Here is a 23,532-nt window from a genome sequence, read left to right on the forward strand (position 1 = left end):
GGGACACAGGAGCTGCTGCTCCTCTGCTGCCTCGTGTGGTCACTTTGTGTCACTGAGGTCAATCTGAACAATGGATTTTAAATGCTAAATGAACAAATAAGACATTTGAACTTAGTGATGGAGGCAGCAGTGGATCAACAGCTCCTGTGTGTGTGATGTTAAAAAGATGAGGTTTGGTGTGGGAGAGTGAGTGGTTTACAAACTGCAGTTTCCTGTTGGTAAAAGTCTGTGTCACAGTGAGAGAAAGACGTGAACATGGTCTGTGGATATCGGAGATTTAATTAGCTGAATCGTTTGTTAAGTGGCTAACGTTGTAAATAATGAGTAATAACTGAGAAACGATATAAAAATATCCAAAGTCCCTCCTTCTACACCTTCCGCGTTCGGTGACGACACATCCGCCAGTCCGGAAAACATGGCGGCTGTCGGTGTGTCGGAGTCGCTGGCCGGTGACGGCGTGATAAAGACGGAACCGGAGGAGCTGGACTGTGAGCTGATGTCGGGCTCAGACGGAGCGCAGGTGAAGCGGGAGCCGGTGGTGACGCTGCTGGTGCCGGTGAGCGGGCTGCAGTCGCTTTGCTGGTCCCAGGACCACCGTGTGTGTGTGGGCACCAGCAGCTCCCTGACGCTGCTGGAGCTGCAGTGTGACGTCACCAGCAACAGACAGGACATGATCCTGCACCGGACCTCCATCCCTGTCCCTGCGGACGACTACAGAGTCCGGGTAACGTCACATTTAAACTCGACACATGTGTGTTTGACACGCTTTAGACGAGCTCAACACTTAGCACGGAAGCGTTAGCATAGCAGCCAAACACGCGCTAAAACACGCGCTAAAACACGCGCTAAAACACGCGCGGAGTCCGAGTTTTCATCCCGTCCTAAAGAGACACATGTCCAACTTCTGTTTTATTAGGACATGACTTTATGTCACATACAGTTGGAGCAATTATACATATGGCAAAACAAAGAATAACAACATCAATAGAAAGAATAATAATAATACTAACTAACAATATAATATTAATAACATACTAACTAACTAACTAATAGGTCAGTCCATCTAATATCTTCATGTTGCAGAATAAAGAGATAAATGTAGTAACGACCGTCTTCTTGAGTACTTGGTCTTGATCTGCCAAGAATAAACTAAACCATAATCTATTCAGCACTTTTAAAAGGGATTGAACCCATCTTCTTAAATGTGAATATTTATCTGGTTTCTTTGCTTAAACTTCAATATCTAAATAGTGTTTATCATGATATTTTGCATGGCGATGTTATAGTACTTTGGAAAAACCAGGTTTCACATTCATATCATTTTTTTTAACTCGTAAACAAACTTTTTGTGGGTTTGCATAAAAAAATCAATTGACATTTCAGTCCACTATAATGCGTCAAGTGCTTACTCTCACTAGAGCTGTTTGAGTTTATCGCAATATATCATTTAGAAAAGGATTATAATAGCCTCACGTGGCTTAAATATTGTGATATTGTATCATGACAATATCATAATATGACTTAAATATCATGACTTAAAAATCCTGATAATATATTGTTATTATCGTGATATGGTATCACGACTGATAAATTGTGATAATATCTAACTGTAACTTAAATATTGTTATATCATACCGTGACTTAAATATCGTGATAATATTGTATTGTGACTTAAATATCGTGATACTATCGTATCGTGACTTAAATATCGTGATAATGTCGTAACGTGACTTAAATATCGTGATAATATCGTATTGTGACTTAAATATCGTGATAATGTCGTAACATGACTTAAATATCGTGAGAATATCATGTGACTTAAATATTGTGACAATATCATATCATGACTTAAATATTGTGATAATATCATTTTGTGACTTAAATATTGTGATTTTAAATATCGTGATATCATATCATGACTTAAATATTGTGATTTAAATATTGTGATTTAAATATCATGATATCATATCATGACTTAAATATTGTGATAATATCATATCATGACTTAAATATCGTGATGATATTGTGTTACATTTATACAGTCAAACACCGGTTACTCTGAGGTGGTGGTGGGAAATTGAATTCAGCTTCAGGCCCCATCAAGGCTTGGGCCGGCCCTGTGTTATATTTTAGTAACATTATTAATTGACAAAATAACAGGAGTGTGTGTGTGTGTGCGCGTGTGTGCGCGTGTGCATGTCAGTGTCAGAAACACACAGGTGGTAACAAAACCACATCTGTGTGTGTGTGTGTGTGTGTGTGTGCTGGTTGTTGTTGTGTAAACATGGTTTTAGGAGCACAGCCAGGCTCATATTCACCAGTGTGTGATTAGTTTGGCAGCGATGGATGTTTTTCCTGTATTTTCGTTTATTTGCTAAACTGAGAGACAAAGATAATGAAAGCGATAGAGACAGAGAAACAGTTTTGTTGTGGTAAATGTCCCGGCACAGCTGCTCCAGTGTTTGCTTATAATGACTGTTTATCGGCTCCACTTCCAAAAATCCACTTGGCAGAAGAAAGAGTGGATGGAGCGGAGTTTAATAATCCACTCGACACAGTGGCAGAAGGCTAAAGTTTGTTCTTTTATAAATATGATGAACTGCCTCATTCTGTTCTACTGGTTACACTGGGAGCTGCCATGTCATCTTCTTTATGATTCTAACTCGTGTTAATGGATTCATTAAAAAGTTGTTTGGTGGTTTGAGCAGTCTATGTTTTATGATCATGATGATCACTTTTTCATTTGATGTATAATAGTTTTGTTTTTGTGTCAGATTTTAGGAGTAAAAGTTGAACTCTTTGTCGTCTGTGTTTTGAGATGTTTACATTTTCATCCTCAGGATCCAGAAGAACTTTATGAAACCCTAATTCTTCACTTTTGTCTGTGACGGCGTTCAGGTGGGAACTGCAGCAGAGGAAAGTGAAGCGACGGAGAGGTTCAGTTCACACCCGGACCCGACTGTGAGGCAGCTTTTCATGGCCGACAGAGTGATGAACCCGTTGCTCGGAGCACAGAAGGGAATAAAGTACAGCTGCTGGTCTCCGTTAGGTTGTGACTCCAGCGGACGTTGTTTACTCGCGTGTCTCACGCTCGACCACAGACTCACCGTTCACCACAGCCTCAAGCGTCTGGAGTGGAGCACGCTCGTCGACTTGACAGAAAAGTACAACGAGAGGCTGAGGGAGCGAGGCTACGCCAAGAAAGACGAGGAGGAGGCGGCGCCGGCGAGCTTACAGGACTTTGAGGAGCTGCAGCGGCGTTATCGCATGCAAACGCCCATGAGGATGGAGTGGTCCAGTATTTACATGGTCAAACAGGTGCAGGACAACAACCTGTGCAAAGACGTGGAGATGGTCTTCCTGGCTGTCCTCATGGAGAACGGTGACCTCGTCTTGTGGAAGTTTGAGTTGCCGTTTGTGGACGGAGCGGACGCCGCGCTCTATGACGTCATCGAGTCGGGCATGACTCGACCCAAGGACTTGGCGTGGTGGGAGTACGACAACGCGGAGCGGCGAATGAGCGGCCTGATCGTGGGCAGCGAGGTGGGACCTGTGAAGATCATGCCGGTCAGTCTGTCGGGGGTCAAAGGTTACTTCACCCTGCGACACCCGGTCATCATGTGGAAGGAGTGCGACTTTAATGTGTCTTTATCGTGTGTTTATCGTGACTTTAATGTGTCTTTATCGTGTGTTTATCGTGACTTTATCGCGTCTTTATCGTGTGTTTATCGTGACTTTAATGTGTGTTTATCGTGACTTTATCGCGTTTTTATCACGTGTTTATCGTGACTTTATCACGTCTTTATCGTGACTTTAATGTGTCTTTATCGCGTGTTTATTGTGACTTTATCACGTCTTTATCGTGACTTTAATGTGTTTTCATCACGTGTTTATCGTGACTTTAATGTGTCTTTATCGTGACTTTAATGTGTGTTTATCGTGACTTTAATGTGTCTTTATTGTGTTAATCGCGACTTTATCGTGTGTTTATCGTGTCTTCATCGTGTGTTTATCGTGTCTTTATTGTGTGTTTATCGTGTCTTTATTGTGTGTTTATCGTGTCTTCATCGTGTGTTTATCGTGACTTTAATGTGTGTTTATCGTGACTTTAATGTGTCTTTATCGTGTGTTTATCGCGACTTTATCGTGTGTTTATCGTGTCTTTATCGTGTGTTTATCGTGTGTTTATCGCGACTTTATCGTGTGTTTATCGTGTCTTCATCGTGTGTTTATCGTGACTTTAATGTGTCTTTCTCGTGTCTCAGGTTCTCGTTGGCCACATCAAGAAGAAGAGGAATAAGCAGATCTTCTTGGAGCGCTGCAGCCTGTGTCAGGCAGCGCTGCCGTACACTGACCACAAACAAGCTGCGTGTCCCAACGGTCACATGTGGCTCAGGTATGAAGATTAATCCAGATTAGAGTTGATTTATTTTTTTACACACACACACACACACACACACACCAATGTAACCCATCCTTATTTCACAGCAGTAAAAGACGGTACTAACCCCTCGCCAGTTTACGTGCTCCAAAGACGTGTGGACGTCCCCTGAATGTGTTGTGTCCTCACAGGAAGTGCAGGTCCAGACATGAGGGCGGAGTCTGACAGCGGGGACATGAAGTGAATGTTAACGTTGACTGTCTTCACTGACGCTTTATTTGTCTTCACAGAGCAGTAATCAAACCTCCCACCTCTTGATATTTACCCATGCGGCGCTCTCATCCTCTCATAAATATTATCTGTCAAACACACACACGCATACACACACATACACACACACACACACACACACACATACTCACTCTTCGTCTTGCTGCAGCTGCATGTGGAGCCTCCAGTGGCCAGAGAGGGAAGAACGTGTGGCCCGTCACTTTTCACCTCTGCTGTTTCTGCTCTACTTTTACGTTTGTGTGTGTGTGTGTGTGTGTGTGTGTGTGTACACTCACTCTCTCTCTCTCTGTCTCTCTCTCTCTCCTGCAGGTGTGTGTTGTCATACCAGTCGTGCCAGACGCTGACGTTCAGACGCTGCCTCCTGCTGGATGGTGTTGCGAGGCTGCCAAGCCCGGAGGGTAAGCGTCATTTCACTTTCTCTCACAGTCACACGCACTCTCTCCATCAGCCGTCTTCTCCTCCCGTCCCCTCCACCGTCGTCTCCTCCCGTCCCCTTCACCGTCGTCTCCTCCCGTCCCCTTCACCGTCGTCTCCTCCCGTCCCCTTCACCGTCGTCTCCTCCCGTCCCCTTCAGCGTCCTCTGACTCGTCCTTCAGGCCGCACATCGGCTGAGAACTGAAAACGTTGACAAAGATTTCAGATTATTGATAATTACAGGACGTTTGTGTTGAAATGATGAGTTTTTTTGTGTTTATTTGAAAGAAGAACGTTCAGTCTAATCGTTCTTGGTTGATTGCGTACGATTTGCCACCATTTTGAATAAAAGTCAGGTTTAAAGTTTCCATCGTGGCCTTTAATGTTGAGCACTGATGCTGAAAATATAACTGAAATAAAAACGAGAGTCTTAACTTCAGTAACTAGTTCATAATAATAATAGTAATAATAAATGTTGTGTCTTTTTATATTATATTATATAATATTTTCTTGATCTAATCGAGTCGTCGTTTTGGTTTTTAAAAAATATTGATCATTGTTTGTCAAAGCAGGAAATGATGATGTTCTCAAATGTCCACAAACTGAAATGATTGAGTTTGAATGATTTCTTTGTTTAAAGGAGCAAAGAAATCAGAAATATTCACATTTAAGAAGCTCCTGTTTTAATAATGAAAAACAGAAAATGGTTGATCATTGTTTCAGCTCTACTTCCAACAGTAAAAGTTGAACTCTTTGTCGTCTGTGTTTTGAGATGTTTACATTTTCATCCTCAGGATCCAGAAGAACTTTATGAAACCCTAATTCTTCACTTTTGTCTGTGACGGCGTTCAGGTGGGAACTGCAGCAGAGGAAAGTGAAGCGACGGAGAGGTTCAGTTCACACCCGGACCCGACTGTGAGGCAGCTTTTCATGGCCGACAGAGTGATGAACCCGTTGCTCGGAGCACAGAAGGGAATAAAGTACAGCTGCTGGTCTCCGTTAGGTTGTGACTCCAGCGGACGTTGTTTACTCGCGTGTCTCACGCTCGACCACAGACTCACCGTTCACCACAGCCTCAAGCGTCTGGAGTGGAGCACGCTCGTCGACTTGACAGAAAAGTACAACGAGAGGCTGAGGGAGCGAGGCTACGCCAAGAAAGACGAGGAGGAGGCGGCGCCGGCGAGCTTACAGGACTTTGAGGAGCTGCAGCGGCGTTATCGCATGCAAACGCCCATGAGGATGGAGTGGTCCAGTATTTACATGGTCAAACAGGTGCAGGACAACAACCTGTGCAAAGACGTGGAGATGGTCTTCCTGGCTGTCCTCATGGAGAACGGTGACCTCGTCTTGTGGAAGTTTGAGTTGCCGTTTGTGGACGGAGCGGACGCCGCGCTCTATGACGTCATCGAGTCGGGCATGACTCGACCCAAGGACTTGGCGTGGTGGGAGTACGACAACGCGGAGCGGCGAATGAGCGGCCTGATCGTGGGCAGCGAGGTGGGACCTGTGAAGATCATGCCGGTCAGTCTGTCGGGGGTCAAAGGTTACTTCACCCTGCGACACCCGGTCATCATGTGGAAGGAGTGCGACGAGATCGCGGCGGAAAACATCAGGTGTGTTCAGATGGTTCACCCCATCCACAAGTCCAACTGCAGCCTCATCGTCGCCTCCCGCGGATGTTACGTGTTCTGGTGTCTGCTGGTGATTTCTCCCGCTGGACTCGACGTACACAACTCTCACGTGGCCGGGCTTCACTCGCTGCCCGTGGTCTCGCTGGCGGTCAGTCAGCACGGCACCGCGCTGTACACGTGCTCCGTGGACGGAGGCATAAAGAAGCTGACGCCGACGTTCAGCAGCCAGTCTTTGACTTTCATACAAGAGGACACGCTGCAGATGGAAGAGCTGGCAAACCGAAGGATCCACGGGCTCGCCGTCAGCCACAACGGAGCGTACGTCGCCGTGGTCAGCACACAGGGTATAACGGACAGGCTCCACCCACTCAGCAGGACGTACCAGGTTCACTTTGTCACGCTGAAAACTCCACAAACGGCCGCGGCGCTGCTGCTCAATTCTCCCTCACACAACTTGTACAAAATGGCCGACCTGCTTGACATTGTGAGGTGGCACGTTTTAAAAAACAAGAGGATCCCAGAGTTTCTGCAGGAGGAGCTCGACCGAAGGATCCAGGAAGTCAACGTGCCATATTTGTGGCGCCTCAAGCTGTTTTTGGTGCGCGTGCTTTACCAGTCACTGCAGACTCCGCCCACGAGTAACCTGTGGAAACCCAGTCAGGGCGGAAGCAAGGTGTTTGTGAGGGACACGGAGGACAGGGGGGACAACAGAGACGCTGCGCAGGAGCACGGTGAGTCTGTGGGAGTCAAACAGGAGAAGGAGACTCACAAGGAGCGATTAGAGGAGGTGCAGGCTTGGATCAGTACTGTGGAGACGCACCTGATGAGAGAGAACATAAAGAAGGTGCTGGGCGTGGTCTACCTCAACACCTGGAAGAGCAACCAGATCAACATACCCATCTGTGAGCTGGTGGACTACATCGAGCAAGACACCACCGACAGAGATGTAGAGGTAAATGACCTGTCACTCATCATCAGACCTGATCAACCACCTGATCACAGTCATGTCATGAACAATCTGTGAGGGGGAAAATCTTAATCTTCTTATTTTACAAAAGTAAAATTCTGGTTTCATAAACACAACAAACAAAGTCTTTGTGATTCATTGATTTTTCAGCCTTTAAATGTGAACATTTTCTGGTTTCTTTGCTTCATTAAACAAAGAATCATGTGTTTTTGTGGGTTATGCTTTTATGCAGGTTAGGATCAAATAAAGTAAAATGAGTACATCATTTGGACACTCATTTGAAGGCAATCAATATTATTCTGTACTGTCTTCATCTTGTGTTTATCACGTCTTTGTCGTGTCTTTATCTTGTGTTTGTCATGTCTTTATCGCGACTTTATCACGTCTTCATCGTGTGTTTGTCATGTCTTTATCGCGACTTTATCACGTCTTCATCGTGTGTTTGTCATGTCTTTGTCGTGTCTTTATCACGTCTTCATCGTGTGTTTGTCATGTCTTTGTCGTGTCTTTATCTTGTGTTTGTCATGTCTTTATCGCGACTTTATCACGTCTTTATCTTGTGTTTGTCATGTCTTTATCGCGACTTTATCACGTCTTCATCGTGTGTTTGTCATGTCTTTATCGCGACTTTATCACGTCTTCATCGTGTGTTTGTCATGTCTTTGTCGTGTCTTTATCTTGTGTTTGTCATGTCTTTATCGTGACTTTATCACGTCTTCATCGTGTGTTTGTCATGTCTTTATCGTGTGTTTATCGCGTCTTTATCGCATCTTTATCGTGACTTTATCACGTCTTCATCGTGTGTTTGTCGTGTCTTTATCGCGTCTTCATCTTGTGTTTGTCATGTCTTTATCGTGTGTTTATCGCGTCTTTATCGCATCTTTATCGTGTGTTTATCGTGACTTTATCACGTCTTTATCGTGTGTTTATCGTTACTTTAATTTGTCTTTATCGTGTGTTTATCGTGACTTTAATGTGTGTTTATTGTGTGTTTATCGTGACTTTAATGTGTCTTTATCGTGTGTTTATCGTGACTTTAATGTGTCTTTATCGTGTGTTTATCGTGACTTTATCGCGTCTTTATCGTGTGTTTATCGTGACTTTAATGTGTGTTTATCGTGACTTTATCGCGTTTTTATCACGTGTTTATCGTGACTTTATCACGTCTTTATCGTGACTTTAATGTGTCTTTATCGCGTGTTTATTGTGACTTTATCACGTCTTTATCGTGACTTTAATGTGTTTTCATCACGTGTTTATCGTGACTTTAATGTGTCTTTATCGTGACTTTAATGTGTGTTTATCGTGACTTTAATGTGTCTTTATTGTGTTAATCGCGACTTTATCGTGTGTTTATCGTGTCTTCATCGTGTGTTTATCGTGTCTTTATTGTGTGTTTATCGTGTCTTTATTGTGTGTTTATCGTGTCTTCATCGTGTGTTTATCGTGACTTTAATGTGTGTTTATCGTGACTTTAATGTGTCTTTATCGTGTGTTTATCGCGACTTTATCGTGTGTTTATCGTGTCTTTATCGTGTGTTTATCGTGTGTTTATCGCGACTTTATCGTGTGTTTATCGTGTCTTCATCGTGTGTTTATCGTGACTTTAATGTGTCTTTCTCGTGTCTCAGGTTCTCGTTGGCCACATCAAGAAGAAGAGGAATAAGCAGATCTTCTTGGAGCGCTGCAGCCTGTGTCAGGCAGCGCTGCCGTACACTGACCACAAACAAGCTGCGTGTCCCAACGGTCACATGTGGCTCAGGTATGAAGATTAATCCAGATTAGAGTTGATTTATTTTTTTACACACACACACACACACACACACACCAATGTAACCCATCCTTATTTCACAGCAGTAAAAGACGGTACTAACCCCTCGCCAGTTTACGTGCTCCAAAGACGTGTGGACGTCCCCTGAATGTGTTGTGTCCTCACAGGAAGTGCAGGTCCAGACATGAGGGCGGAGTCTGACAGCGGGGACATGAAGTGAATGTTAACGTTGACTGTCTTCACTGACGCTTTATTTGTCTTCACAGAGCAGTAATCAAACCTCCCACCTCTTGATATTTACCCATGCGGCGCTCTCATCCTCTCATAAATATTATCTGTCAAACACACACACGCATACACACACATACACACACACACACACACACACACATACTCACTCTTCGTCTTGCTGCAGCTGCATGTGGAGCCTCCAGTGGCCAGAGAGGGAAGAACGTGTGGCCCGTCACTTTTCACCTCTGCTGTTTCTGCTCTACTTTTACGTTTGTGTGTGTGTGTGTGTGTGTGTGTGTGTGTACACTCACTCTCTCTCTCTCTGTCTCTCTCTCTCTCCTGCAGGTGTGTGTTGTCATACCAGTCGTGCCAGACGCTGACGTTCAGACGCTGCCTCCTGCTGGATGGTGTTGCGAGGCTGCCAAGCCCGGAGGGTAAGCGTCATTTCACTTTCTCTCACAGTCACACGCACTCTCTCCATCAGCCGTCTTCTCCTCCCGTCCCCTCCACCGTCGTCTCCTCCCGTCCCCTTCACCGTCGTCTCCTCCCGTCCCCTTCACCGTCGTCTCCTCCCGTCCCCTTCACCGTCGTCTCCTCCCGTCCCCTTCAGCGTCCTCTGACTCGTCCTTCAGGCCGCACATCGGCTGAGAACTGAAAACGTTGACAAAGATTTCAGATTATTGATAATTACAGGACGTTTGTGTTGAAATGATGAGTTTTTTTGTGTTTATTTGAAAGAAGAACGTTCAGTCTAATCGTTCTTGGTTGATTGCGTACGATTTGCCACCATTTTGAATAAAAGTCAGGTTTAAAGTTTCCATCGTGGCCTTTAATGTTGAGCACTGATGCTGAAAATATAACTGAAATAAAAACGAGAGTCTTAACTTCAGTAACTAGTTCATAATAATAATAGTAATAATAAATGTTGTGTCTTTTTATATTATATTATATAATATTTTCTTGATCTAATCGAGTCGTCGTTTTGGTTTTTAAAAAATATTGATCATTGTTTGTCAAAGCAGGAAATGATGATGTTCTCAAATGTCCACAAACTGAAATGATTGAGTTTGAATGATTTCTTTGTTTAAAGGAGCAAAGAAATCAGAAATATTCACATTTAAGAAGCTCCTGTTTTAATAATGAAAAACAGAAAATGGTTGATCATTGTTTCAGCTCTACTTCCAACATTCATTGTTTTTAGTTTGACGACCCTAAATAAGTCAGTGTTTGAGTGTTCTTGTTATTTCTTAACCTCAGTGTTGGTGTGAGTTTGTTGACTAAAGATTTTTAAATCAAACATTGACGCTGTTTCAGATCCAGAGTGGGTGAAGAAGCTTCTTCAGGCTCCGTGTACGTTCTGTGACTCACCGATGATCTGAGCGACCTCTGTGACCTTTAAGCTCCGCCTCTCTCTGTCACATGACTCTTCTTTTTTTTAATTTAATGTAATATGATTTTGTGTTGTTGTAAATAAAAGTCTTGTGTGGTTTACAAAGCATCGTTGTAGCTCTGAGTGAATATTGAACGCAGGTGAAACAGTTTGGACTCAAACTTTTCTTCTTCTAAGTGTTTGCAGAGAAAGTGGAGGTTTTTGATTATTCAGGAGGACTTGAGGGCACCATAAATAAGCTGCTGCGTCTCCACCTCTTTATTACAGGGAAGTGGAAACTTTACTGTGTTAGTCCTATTTTAGACTGACTTCTCTTTTCCTTCTTCAAGTGCAACAAATAATACACTCTGAATAAAACATACACTGGAGGGAAACTCTACATACCTACTTTAATTGGCTCTGTAAAACAATTTCCAAGCTCAGGGAGGAGGAGGAGGAGGAGGAGGAGGAGGAAGAGGAGGAGGAGGGTGGTGCTCAGTCATTCTCTCAGATGAGGACTTCCGCTCATGTAAACGCAGAAGAAGAAAAAGAAGAAGAAGAAGAAGAGGAGAAGCAGCAGATGAGGAAGAAAGTGAAAAGTGCTTAAAAACGCAGCGCGGTCTTTTTCCCCCGCGGGAGCGAGAGAGAGCGTGAGAGTTGTAATGAGATTCAGGCGTAATGAGGGACACGACGCGCCTGCACATGTGAGGCTCATTCTAATCAGGACTCTCTCTCTCTGTGTGTGTGTGTGTGTGTGCGTGCGCGCTCTGTGTGTGTGCGTGTGTATTACAGAGCACATTGTTAAATACAATTAACCCTTTTTTCATATTTGGAAAAGAACAAGAGCTTCAGGGAGGAGGAGGGAGAGGCTGAGCTTCTCCTCCTTCACCTCTTCTTCCTCCTCCTCCTCCTCCTGCTCCTCTTCTTCTTCTTCTCCTGCTCCTGCTCCTGCTCTCGGCCTCAGCCTGTCTCCTTGTTGTGGAGACATGGAGGTCAGCGTCCTGTGATCAAAGTGTGGTGTGGACCTGTGAGACCAGGTTTCTTCTTCTCTTCCTCTGGTGTCACAGGACATGATGATAGTCTGCCCCGGGGCGAGAGAGAGAGAGAGAGAGAGCGAGAGCTCATGAAAGAGAGACCGTTGTTTCTTTGTTTTATTCCTCTGAGCCCCCGCGTGGCTCAGCTCTCTGGTGTCATTTACTGATGCAGAAGAAGGAAAACTCATATTTGACCTCACTGCTCATCAGGTTGTCAGGGTTTCAGGAACCAGGCTGAACCAGACTGAACCAGACTGAACAAGACTAAACCATACTGAACCAGACTGAACCAGACTAAACCATACTGAACCAGGCTGAACCAGACTGAACCAAACTAAACCAGACTAAACCATACTGAACCAGACTGAACCAAACTAAACCAGACTAAACCATACTGAACCAAACAGAACCAGACTGAACCAGACTGAACCAGACTGAACCAGAAGTGACGTCAAAAGACTGAAAAGAAGAACTGATATTTGTGACTGTTGGACAGTCGTGAGATTATGTGTGTTACTGGTTGTTGTTGTTGTTGTTGTTGTTGTGAGGAGGTTAAGTGGAAACACGCTCCTCCTCCTCCTCCTCTTCCTCCTCCTGGATTGGCGATGAGACACAGGTGTATTATTATGATGATCATGTGTGTGTGTGTGGTTGATTCTCCTGCTCTCACTTCAAACAGCAGATTTTTCTCTGACATACAATATTTATGACCTTGATGTCGGCGGCTGCACGATATCAAACATTCATGGAAACTTTTCACACCTTCATTCCATGTGATTTTCTCTTTGTTTTGTTTAGATTTGGAATGTGGTGACAACAACAACGACAATGACTTTTTTGGTGTTTTTTTGGTTGTTTTCTGGAGGTTTTTCTCCAGCAGCTGATGACTTCTGTCGTCCAGACACAAATGTGGATCAGTGTTTTTTTTCCACACGTGAAAAATCACAAATGTCATGGCTTCAAAACAGGAGTTTCTTAAATATTTGAACCCATAAATGAAGAAACAACAACACTTATGTGTGTGTGTGTGTGTCAGTCAGTGTTAATGAAGTCAGTTCACAGACTTGTCCTGAACATGGTCGTCTTAACTGCTCCACTCCCTCTCTCCGCCTCCCCAGGGAGAGAGGGAGAGAGGGAGAGAGGGAGAGAGGGGGAGAGGGGAGGGCAGTGACCCGAGACCAGCTGAGCGGTGAGGGGGGGGCAGAGGCGGGAGGACAGAGCATGTCCATCATTAGAGTCACTATTTGTCCGTGTCTTTGAGAGCAGTGAAGTGGAACTAATACTGAACAGCAGAGCAGACATGAAGAGGGAGGGACACTTTTTACTGCTACATTAATTAAAGTCGTTCTCAACATGCTGTCTGTCTGCTCCTCTGCTGCTGTAATTAACTCTGTGTGTGTGTGTGTGTGTGTGTGTGTGAGTGTGTGTGAGTGTTTAACCTTTTCTGACATTTAGTGTGACATCCTCACTCTCCGCTCTGTAGAAAAACACTGAACTGTTCTTATTCTTTGACGTTTGAGGGAAATAAATATTATTTATTAATGACTGTTGTTTTTTATTCTATTTAATTGTTCACAAGATTATGAAACAGCGGTTTATTATTAACTAGTCTGGATCACTGTTTGTCAAACTTTTTAAAGACAACAAATCACGACAAGATGAACTCATTCACAGTCAGAACTGCTCTCATCAGGTAGTTACAGGATGTTTGTGAATAAAGAAACATAAATCTTAAATAAAGGGTTGGGAAAATTTAGCTAACTTTTTCTGGAACCCTTAAAACAATCTCCCGCGACTCATATGTGGGTTAGGGTACGCAGAGACAACGCAACGCAGACACAACACAACGCAGACACAACGCAGACACAACACAGACGCAGACGCAACGCAGACACAACACAGACGCAACGTAGACGCAACGCAGACGCAATGTAGACGCAACATAGACACAGACACAGCGTGCATTGAGTGGACTAGGGTAACTAGAGTTAGTCTCTTCCATTGGCTTACAAACGTCAGTGACAGCTGAAATTGGACATCTTTATTTAAGAATTTCCCTCAGTTTAATGACATCTGTGTGTGTCTGTGTGTCACTGACTGTGTGTGTGTGTGTGTGTGTGTGACTGACTGCGTGCGTGTGTGTGACACTGACTGTGTGTGTGTGCGTGTGTGTGTGTGTGTGTGTGTGTGACACTGACTGTGTGAGTGTGTGACTGTGTGTGTGTGTGTGTGACTGTGTGTGTGTCACTGACTGCGTGTGTGTGTGTGTGTGTCACTGACTGCGTGTGTGTGTGTGTGTGTGTGTGACTGACGGACACTGTAAATGTTCAGGACAGAGTGAGTGTGTGTTCTTCTCTGTGTAAGTTGTCAGTGATGAAGACAGTAATCAGTGTTGGCTCAGGCTGAGCTGCAGGTTTGTCAGCTCACACTCTCACACACACACACACACACACACACACACACAGACAGATAGACAGACAGACAGACAGTGATGGACGTGTGTCTGCAGCAGTGAAGCAGTGACAGCTCTGTGACGGTGACACGTTCAGGCTCCAGTGACAGAGACAGATGCCTTCAGGTGGCTCTGTTTTTTAAAATAATAAAAAATGTTCTTCTGAAGGCTGAAGGACTCGCTGTGTCTTTTATATTCCACGAGGAGGAGGAGGAGGAGGAGGAGGAGGAGGAGGATTATTCCACTTTTCCTTAATATGTGTCTTTCAAAGATCACAGCGTGTCAAATCCTCACACCTCATCGATCACAGGCCGCGGAACGTTTCCTTTAAAGGTGCATTATGCAATATAATCACAGGTTTTCAGTGACACGTCTGTGCCGAGGGGCAGAGACGCTGCAGAGACGCTGCAGAGACGCTGCAGAGACGCTGCAGAGACGCTGCTTACACACCGATTGCCTTTTACAAAAAGGATTTCATCATTTCCACTTCCTCTGGTTTGTCTTCAGTGATCGCAGACGAGGACTAAAATTAGACGTGAACTTTTTCTGCCATTTCTGCAGACAAATGTGTTTAATAATCAGCGGCTGAGAGGTGAAGACGCCAAGCAAACACCTTTATACTCTCTCTCTCTCTCTCTCTCTCTCTATATATATATAAACATAACTATACATATATATATATAAACATAACTATACATATATATGTAAGAAAAAAGAATGGAGTTATAAAGACTAATAAACATTAAAATGTGAGATATTTGACTGACTCTTCACAGTCACTGCACATCAGTGCTTTCATTACTGTAAATGAGACGTAAACACTGATGCTGTGATTCAAGTGTCATTTTACAGCCGTTTTGTTTACATTACTGTAGAAATATATAAATATGGCATCGAAATTAACTTTACTGAGATTTATTCATAATTCAATATGTAACTGTAAAGTATTTGTGCCTCATACGACTGTGATTGCAGTCATTTGTTACTAAGCTGTATTTGTGATGTCCTGTGTACTGCAGTACGTGTGTCTTTTTACTGCAGTTGTGCCTCGTTTTACTGTGATTTAGTCGCAACTTTCTGTATTAAAAACTGTATCTTACTATAACTTTATATACTGCAGTATATTCAATATTATACTGTAGTATAATATTGAATATATTCGTATAGTAGTATAGTATAAAAACTGTATCTTACTATAACTTTATATACTGCAGTATATTCAATATTATACTGTAGTATAATATTGAATATAGTGCAGTATGTAAGTGTCATTTTACAGCAGGTTTCTGTGTGTATTACTGTATTTAAGCAGTTATTTTCTGTATAATTCAGTATTTAACTGTCATTTCTGAGTCTGATGTTGTTGTGATTTCGCAGTAACAATACTGAGGCTTATATAACTGTGTTTTTAGCAGTAAATTCCTGTTTAATGCATCATTTAACTGTATATCCCTGTAATTTAGCAGTGATTTCACAGAAGTGGCTCTCGTCAGCGTTTAAACAGTGAGGAGAAACAGAGAGGAAAAGTGGGCGTTCCCTCGTGAGAAGTTTGGTGAAACAGTGATGTAGATAATTTAGTTTGTGCCTGAGAGTGAGAGAAATGATTATTTCAGGAGCTGTTTATGCAGAATTTGTCCATTTCTTTATTTATTTACTTCTATGTAGAAAAAGGAAATACCGGTAATAACTGTGTGCACAAAACCATTAGAATGAATATTTATGTCGCTTGTTATGAAATATTCATTAAGTGGGTGTAAAAAAAGACGGATGAACGAGGCTGGGGAGAAGAAGAGCGAGTGTGTGTTTACACGTGTGTGTGTGTGTGTGTGTGTGTGTGTGTGTGTGTGTGTGTGTGTGTGTGTGGCCCTCATCACCTACAGCACAAAAAACAGCAAACATATCTGACATCTCTTAACAAAAGCAGCTTCTTCTTCTTCTTCATTTCCCCTCCCTCCCTCTCTCTCTCTCTCTCTCTCTCTCTCTCTCTCTCTCTCTCTCTCTCTCTCTCTCTCTCTCTCTCTCTCTCCCTCCCTCCCTCCCTCCCTCCCTCCCTCTCTCTCTCTCTCTCAGCCTGAGGTGATGTGAGTCGCGTCCTTCTTGTTCATTCGATCTCCTCTCCTCTCCACCTCTCCTTCCCTCACTTCCTCTCCGTTCCATCTAAGCAAATGAAGAAATGAATGAGGGACGGTTTCTTTACCAACGGCCTCTGCAATGTTTACCACTGATGAAATGATAATGCCGCGCCTGCTGTATTATTTATCAGCCAATTAGGGGAAGTGTTACTTGATTTGATGGGGAGCCGACACACAGAGTAAATTTAACTAATGGAGACCAAGAGAGTAAAGGGAGGGAGGCGGGGGGTGAGGAGGGGGGAGGACAGCTGAGGCCGACCATCCGCACCATGCTCTAGGATTACGTGGCTAATTGCCCTGCTTTATCTGTCTGTCACGGATAGCCATGCATATTTTAGCGTTCCCAAAGACTTTGATTGTTTGCACTCGTGTTGGGGCTGTAACAAGTCGAGCAGAGGCCAGAGTGGAGTGTAGTTAAAAACTGGCAGCAGGGAGGGAGACGGAGAGAGGGAGAGAGAGAGAGAGAGAGAGGGGAGGGAGGAGGAGGAGGAGGGGACAGTGTGACAGGTGGAGGAAGAGTTTTGACGAGGAGCAAAAAGCAAAAAGGCTGCGCAGGTGGAAAAATGTAAGAAAGTCAGCGCTCGATGGGCCGCAATTAGGAGGCGGCATAAACACTCATTAATTTCACTTATTGTCGCCTGTAGCAACATGTGACCTCCACGACCCCTCCCCCTCCTCAGCACTGAGCCCAGAGATTATTTCATAATTCTGTTTGCTCATTTGCATGAGAGCGCTAACGAGTCAGGAACTTTTAAAAACAAACTTCACGTGAAACAGACGCAAAAAAACCTGCAGCAGAATAACAATATGATTATTAATCTGGAGGATTAACGGCAGAGTGAATTAGTGCTGAAGTGATGAGTGGATGAAGTGATGAATCAGACAAACATGAACAGAATTCTGTCTTTATTTGCGTAATCTGAAGAAGTTTCTGGTGGGATTATTCCGGATTATTCTGGATTATCTTTGATTTTGTGTGTGGCTTTAGATTTATTATTTCATAACATTCTACATTTAATTTGACTTTATTTTCCGTTCAATAAACCTGTGTTTGTTAAAACACAGTGGTGTAAATAAAGTTAAGGGACATTAGATTAACATGAGCCACAGATAAACAGACTAATTATTACTCATTTCATTTTCTACACACTACTACAGTACACGTACCACAGTTTGAGAACCCTGGAGATAAAGGATTAATACTCAAGGTTATTTTTTCTTTTGTTTTTTTTTAAATCTCTAATCAATAATTTTGATCTCCACATCTTAAATATGATTAAAACAGCAGCAGCAGCAGCAGCAGGAGCAGGGGCAGGGGCAGGGGCAGGGGCAGGGGCAAGGGCAAGGGCAAGGGCAGGGGCAGGGGCAGGAGCAGGAGCAGGAGCAGGAGCAGGAGCAGGAGCAGTGACTGATGAGCTGTGTGAAAGTTGATCAGTGGCTCATGTTAAGGAGGAGAAACTGGAGCAAAGGCTTCCTTCATTATGTGATGAGCGTGAGCAGCTTATCTGAACGGTTTCTTTTTCTCTCCTCTTTTATTCTCCAGGATCACATGACACGTCTTTACATAACAAAAGAGCTGCGGACCAACAGCCTGACCCACACACCGCACTGCAGGGTGTGAGTCCTGGTCCTGGTCCTGGTCCTGGTCCTGGACTCAGGGAGACCCACAATAATAACACTCAATGAGAACATCAACATTTTATGGACCAAACAACGAATGAATGATGTGATGATGAAAATAGCTGCGGTGATTATTCTAGTATTAAATGAATCATCAACTCATTTTATAATGGATGAATCAGCTTGAGTGATTTTTCAGCTTCTTGTATAATATATATATATATATATATATATACACATATATATATATATATATATATATATATATATATATATATATATATATGTATATGTGAAGATTTCCTGCTTCCTTTGCTCCATAAAACAAAGAAATCATTCAAACTCAATCATTTGAGAACGTCATGATTTCCAACATTTTTTACACGTTTTCTGACATTTTAGCGATTAATGGAGAAAATAATAATGATCCACAGGAAACCTCGTCCTCCTGCAGTCGTATAAAAACTAAACTTCTGATCATCACGTCTGACTGAAGACGCAGATGAAATCACTTTCAAAACAAATATTATATCTGTATCTATGTTGACATGAGACGAGATCTGTGACGACGTTTCCTGCTTTCAAAGGCTGTTGCTTTGATCAGATTTATTATTATTATTATTATTATAATATATATTGATTTTTTAAAAATACATGAAATTGACAGAATTATATTTAAAATAAAATTGTGTGATAGAATGACCGTATTTATAGTCAATAAAGCAGGTTTTACATGAAATGAAAGGTAATAATAATAATAATAATTAGTGTGTATTAGTAGATTATGTTAGATTTCAGTGTATTGTCACTTGTGAAGGAAGAAGAAGATCGATCAAACGTCTGATGATCCACGAGTTTTCAGCGTCACAGATTTTCTAAATTAAAGTCAATTCAAATCTCACTGACTCCAGAATGTCACAAATCAATCTAGAAACGTGTTTTAAAATGTTTATTCTTTTATTCCCGTGTTAATGATCAAAGAAATGATTGATTATTGAAACAGTGATTATTTGACGATACCTTTCTAAAAACACGCCCCCGGCTCTGTGTGTGAGCGACTCGGCGCCGTCTGTGTTTTTTTGTGTGTTTTTTTTGGTATTTTGTGTTTTTTTTGTGGGTTTTTTTTGTGTTTTTTTTGGTATTTTGTGTCTTTCTGTGTGTTTTTTGTGTTTTTTTGTGTGTTTTTTGTGGTTTTTTGTGGTTTTTTGTGTGTTTTTTGGGTATTTTGTGGGTTTTTTGTGTTTTTTTTGTGGTTTTGTGTTTTTTTGTGTGTTTTTTTTGTGGTTTTGCAGAGCGTTAAAGGTTTTGCGACGTGAACATATTGGAACATTGGTGCGTCTTCTCGCTGCAGCGACTGTGTAATTAATTCACGATTAAAAGTATTAGCGCCGGCTTTGTGTGGTGATTTATTTAAAGGCTGCTACTAACGCTGGCTCGGTTTCCTCCTTTAGGAAATGGGAAATAAGATCTGATGCCAGGCCTTAAGCACACACACACACACACACACATTAGAGGCTGTCACTGCTGCGTCACTGTCGCCGCGTTCACTTATTCATCCCCGCTAAAGCCCGTGTAACTGGATAGCCGTTAATTAATATAGCTGTGGCGTAAATGGTTAGTGTCTCAGCGGCGCCACCATCCATCAGTAACATCATCTCAGCCGTGTTTTCATGCCAGGCCTCGGGCTCAATTAACTTAATGCTATGCAAACAAGGTCTCTGGCCATTAGCCTCATCACTGTGAGGCTGTTAATGGCATAATCGAGGACGCCACGGAGGACAATTACCACGGCGACGCCTCCTGTACCCAACTATGAGATCAGCGGCTCACGCACGCACGGGCGGGTGTGGCTGAGGACTGAGGTCAGATTGACCTGTGAGGGTCAGTGGGAGGACAACGCGAGGACGCTCAACACGAGGACGCTCAACAAGAGGACGCTCACTTTAAAGATTTGTCTTTTTAAATGTGTGGCTTCAGTTTAGACCTGCACCGAAAACAAAGGCATCCGTTTTACCGAGATAACGTTATCGGTTTACAGCGTTCCCACAGGTCCTTGAAATCCTTAGAATTTTGTGAATTTGAAAAGATATTTTCAAGGCACTTGAAAGTTTGTGAAAATCGCCCTAAACAGTCACAGGTCATTGAAAGTGCTTGAAGTTTGTGCAGGAAAGCAGTTGATATTTGAGTTAACGTCTCCTGTCACTGATGTGACTTTCAGGGTTTCCTTGGGTCCTGGAAATCCTTAAAAGTTTGTCGTGAATTGGAAAAAAATCCAAGGTCTTTTAAAGGTTGATACTTAGATAAATGTCTCCTTTGTTTGTGACGGCGCCACCTACTGTTCACGCGTAGACGAGGCCAACGCAGGACAAACGTGGAGACATCATCCGAGGACAGGTGTCGTGGACACTGTCCACTGACGTGAGATTCTGTGCAGAACAGTGAGCGAGTAAAGTTAAGAAAGAGAGAAAATGACGAATGGTGAATTCCAACATCTCGTCCTCATCGTCTCACCAAAGACAAAAGACAAACACTGACTTTGACCAACATCTTGAGGACAATCACTAAAGGTGGACGCCATCATGGACAAAGACGAGCTCTTACAAGGTGTCCCATCTTTAGCTGTGTCAGCACATTCAGTCCTTGAATTTGAGGGAATTGGTCCTGGAAAGTCCTTGAATTTGACATCAACCAGGCTGTGGGAACCCTGGTTTTAAGTGAATCTGTTCTCAGCTTCTTAAATGTCTTCTTAAATTTCCTGGTTTCTGTTGCTCCATGAAACAAAGAAATCATTCAAACTCAATCATTTTGTGTTTGTGGACAAAAACCTTTGAGGTCATGGTCATTTCCAGAGTTTGACAAACACTGATCAATATTTTATGAGTTTGTGATTTCTGTATCTGATTTGTTTCACGTTTATTTTAACTTATTTAACTCTATTTTTATTATTATTTATTTAGTTGATGTTCAGGTCGTTTCTGGGCCACGCGGTGGAGCGGTGGATTCCTCATATAACAGAGGTGTGCGTCTCTCCAGACACTGACGTCCACTCTGCTCTGACCGCAGGACGACACGGAGGCCCCGCCTCCAGCAGAAAGTGTGATGAAGTAGACGCGATGATTGATGTGAGCGCGGAGACTTCCTGCGTCCGTGTTTTCCATCTGTCACTCAGTGAACATCGTTAACGTCAAGCAGAAAAAGAACTTTTTCCTCCTGGAAATAACTCGGGAGAAAAAAGGAAGACCGCTTTAAGATGAAGTGAACTTTTCTCACAACACTGAGGAAAAAACTCAAACCTAACAAGATCATTATTCTCCAGTAAAACTTACGACTGTAAACCTAATATTCTGAAAATAGAAACAGGAAAACTTTCGCCTCTGGTTTCGCCTGCGCTACGACTTTTTCCATCCTGAATCTTTTTTCCTTCTCCTCCTCCTCCTCCTCCTCCTCCTCCTATTTCTTCTTCTTCTTCTTCTTCCTCCTCCTCCTCCTCCTCCTCCTGGAGACGGCGTGTGCGCCGCTGAGTCACATCCCCCCCTGTTTCCCGTCCTCGGCAGCAGCATGTGTTTGTGGACGTTCTGCAGGTTTCCGCCGCGTCTCGGCAACAGCGAGGCCTTTTTCTCCATCTGTTGTCTGCTCACGCTCCACACACACACACACACACACACACACACACACACACACACAGAGAGAGAGGCGCGCGCGGTGGTGTAGTGGTGGAGAGCATGGGCAGGTTTCAGCACCAGCACTCACTCTAATGATTCCTCTGACACACATTGGGGCACATCATTCCACTGCACAGCACAGCTTTGCAACTCAAGGCCTCTAAACCTCGCTCAGACCGCTCAGTGAAACACACTCCTGTGTCCACGTGTGTGTGTGTGTGTGTGTGAGCGCTGAGAGGCTCCTTGGGAATTTTAAGAGTCAAGCTCCCCTAAATCTCCTTGTTTCAACTTTAGAAAATCAATAGGATAAATATGGTGTTTTCCTCCAGCTCCTCCGCTCGCTGTGGTTACCGGAGCGGAGAATCTCGCTCTCACCTCGGGCTATGTTTAAAATAATTCCTGTTTTTTTGGGGAGGCTGTGAACGGCCGAGGATCTCAGGTGCAGCGTTTGTCTCGTGCTCGTGTTAACATGTGCCATCAGAGAGCGCCACTGGCTAAGACGAGCCATCGACCCGCTCCGTGTGTGAGTCCAGACACCGATCGAAGACGCTCGCTCTCAATATGGATGCGAGTGTTTGCCGAGCGCGGCCGCGTCCAGCTGCTCCTATTGATTTTTTTTTTTGGGCCTCAATTATATAATAAGAGCTCTGTTCTGGACTTGAGCTTAAAGCGCACAGTTTGACGAGCGGCCGTGTCCCATAAATCAAGAAAGAAAAAGCATTGGGACTCAAATGAAATGGGATTTTTATCGACAGCTTCACTGAGAGATTTGTGCGACTCTGTTTGTGTAGTTTTTTTTCTTCTTCATGTGTTTCAGGTGATTGAACCAAAGACACTTCAGCAAAACCACAACTCCAGCTCTCACAAATGTGATTCTGAAAAGCCCTCACTTGACTCCTCTAATTGGAACACGTCCACTTTTCTTTCACCGTGTGATCCAATGGAAAGTTTTCTGAAATCCCTAAATACTTTATCCTTTAAGGTGTTTAGTTATTGTGAGGAAAAATACAGCAGCGTGACAGGAAAGCCTCAGAGAAGGTGCATTTACATCAACACACTTAAGAACTAAGTCAATAAAAACAAATCAAATGTTACATATGAATTAACTCATTCAAATTAGACTAAATTGTCTTCATATAACTTAACTTATATGTAAAAAGAGTGTTATATGATGAAGTCGTCAATTTGTCCACCGCACGCACTCAGCTGTCAATCGTGACATTTAAACCCCACTTAAAACTGGACTCAGACCAGACCAGACTGGACCAGATCAGATCTGGTCTGGTTTTTTGCACTTTTCCTCTACAGAGCTCCCCCTACTGTTTCGGAGTGCGTATTTTTGTGGCTGTGGAGCCACACCCACATCTGTTTTTCAACTATTTGTGTTATTTTTTGAATTGTTACAACTAGTTTTATCAAATAATTCAAATATTTAATCCTGATTAATCGCATTAATGTCATAGTTAACTCGCGATTAATCGCATTAATGTCATAGTTAACTCACGATTAATCGCATTAATGTCATAGTTAACTCACGATTAATCACATTAATGTCATAGTTAACTCGCGGTTAATCG

At 43.2% G+C, this 23,532-nt stretch overlaps 1 protein-coding gene across 1 annotated transcript; it reads left to right on the forward strand.

The window, feature by feature from the left end:
- Window positions 1–375: 375 nt before the first annotated feature.
- LOC131446463 (general transcription factor 3C polypeptide 4-like) lies at window positions 376–11,182 on the forward strand. Its single transcript, XM_058617697.1, has 5 exons — window positions 376–724; window positions 5,939–7,669; window positions 9,316–9,446; window positions 10,032–10,120; window positions 11,001–11,182. Exons 1-5 carry the CDS (start codon window positions 416–418, stop codon window positions 11,063–11,065), a joined length of 2,325 nt encoding a protein of 774 aa, XP_058473680.1. The 5' UTR covers window positions 376–415; the 3' UTR covers window positions 11,066–11,182.
- Window positions 11,183–23,532: the final 12,350 nt, after the last annotated feature.

The sequence above is a fragment of the Solea solea genome, chromosome 19 (assembly GCF_958295425.1).
Source record: "Solea solea chromosome 19, fSolSol10.1, whole genome shotgun sequence".
NCBI classification, from domain to species: domain Eukaryota; kingdom Metazoa; phylum Chordata; class Actinopteri; order Pleuronectiformes; family Soleidae; genus Solea; species Solea solea.

Bases quoted from the DNA above. Each gene is read 5' to 3' on its own strand.
- LOC131446463 (XM_058617697.1), top strand. From the start codon at position 416: ATGGCGGCTGTCGGTGTGTCGGAGTCGCTGGCCGGTGACGGCGTGATA. The intron at 9,447-10,031 runs GTATGAAGATTA...TCTCTCCTGCAG, and splicing joins AACGGTCACATGTGGCTCAG to GTGTGTGTTGTCATACCAGT. The intron at 10,121-11,000 runs GTAAGCGTCATT...ACGCTGTTTCAG, and splicing joins GAGGCTGCCAAGCCCGGAGG to ATCCAGAGTGGGTGAAGAAG.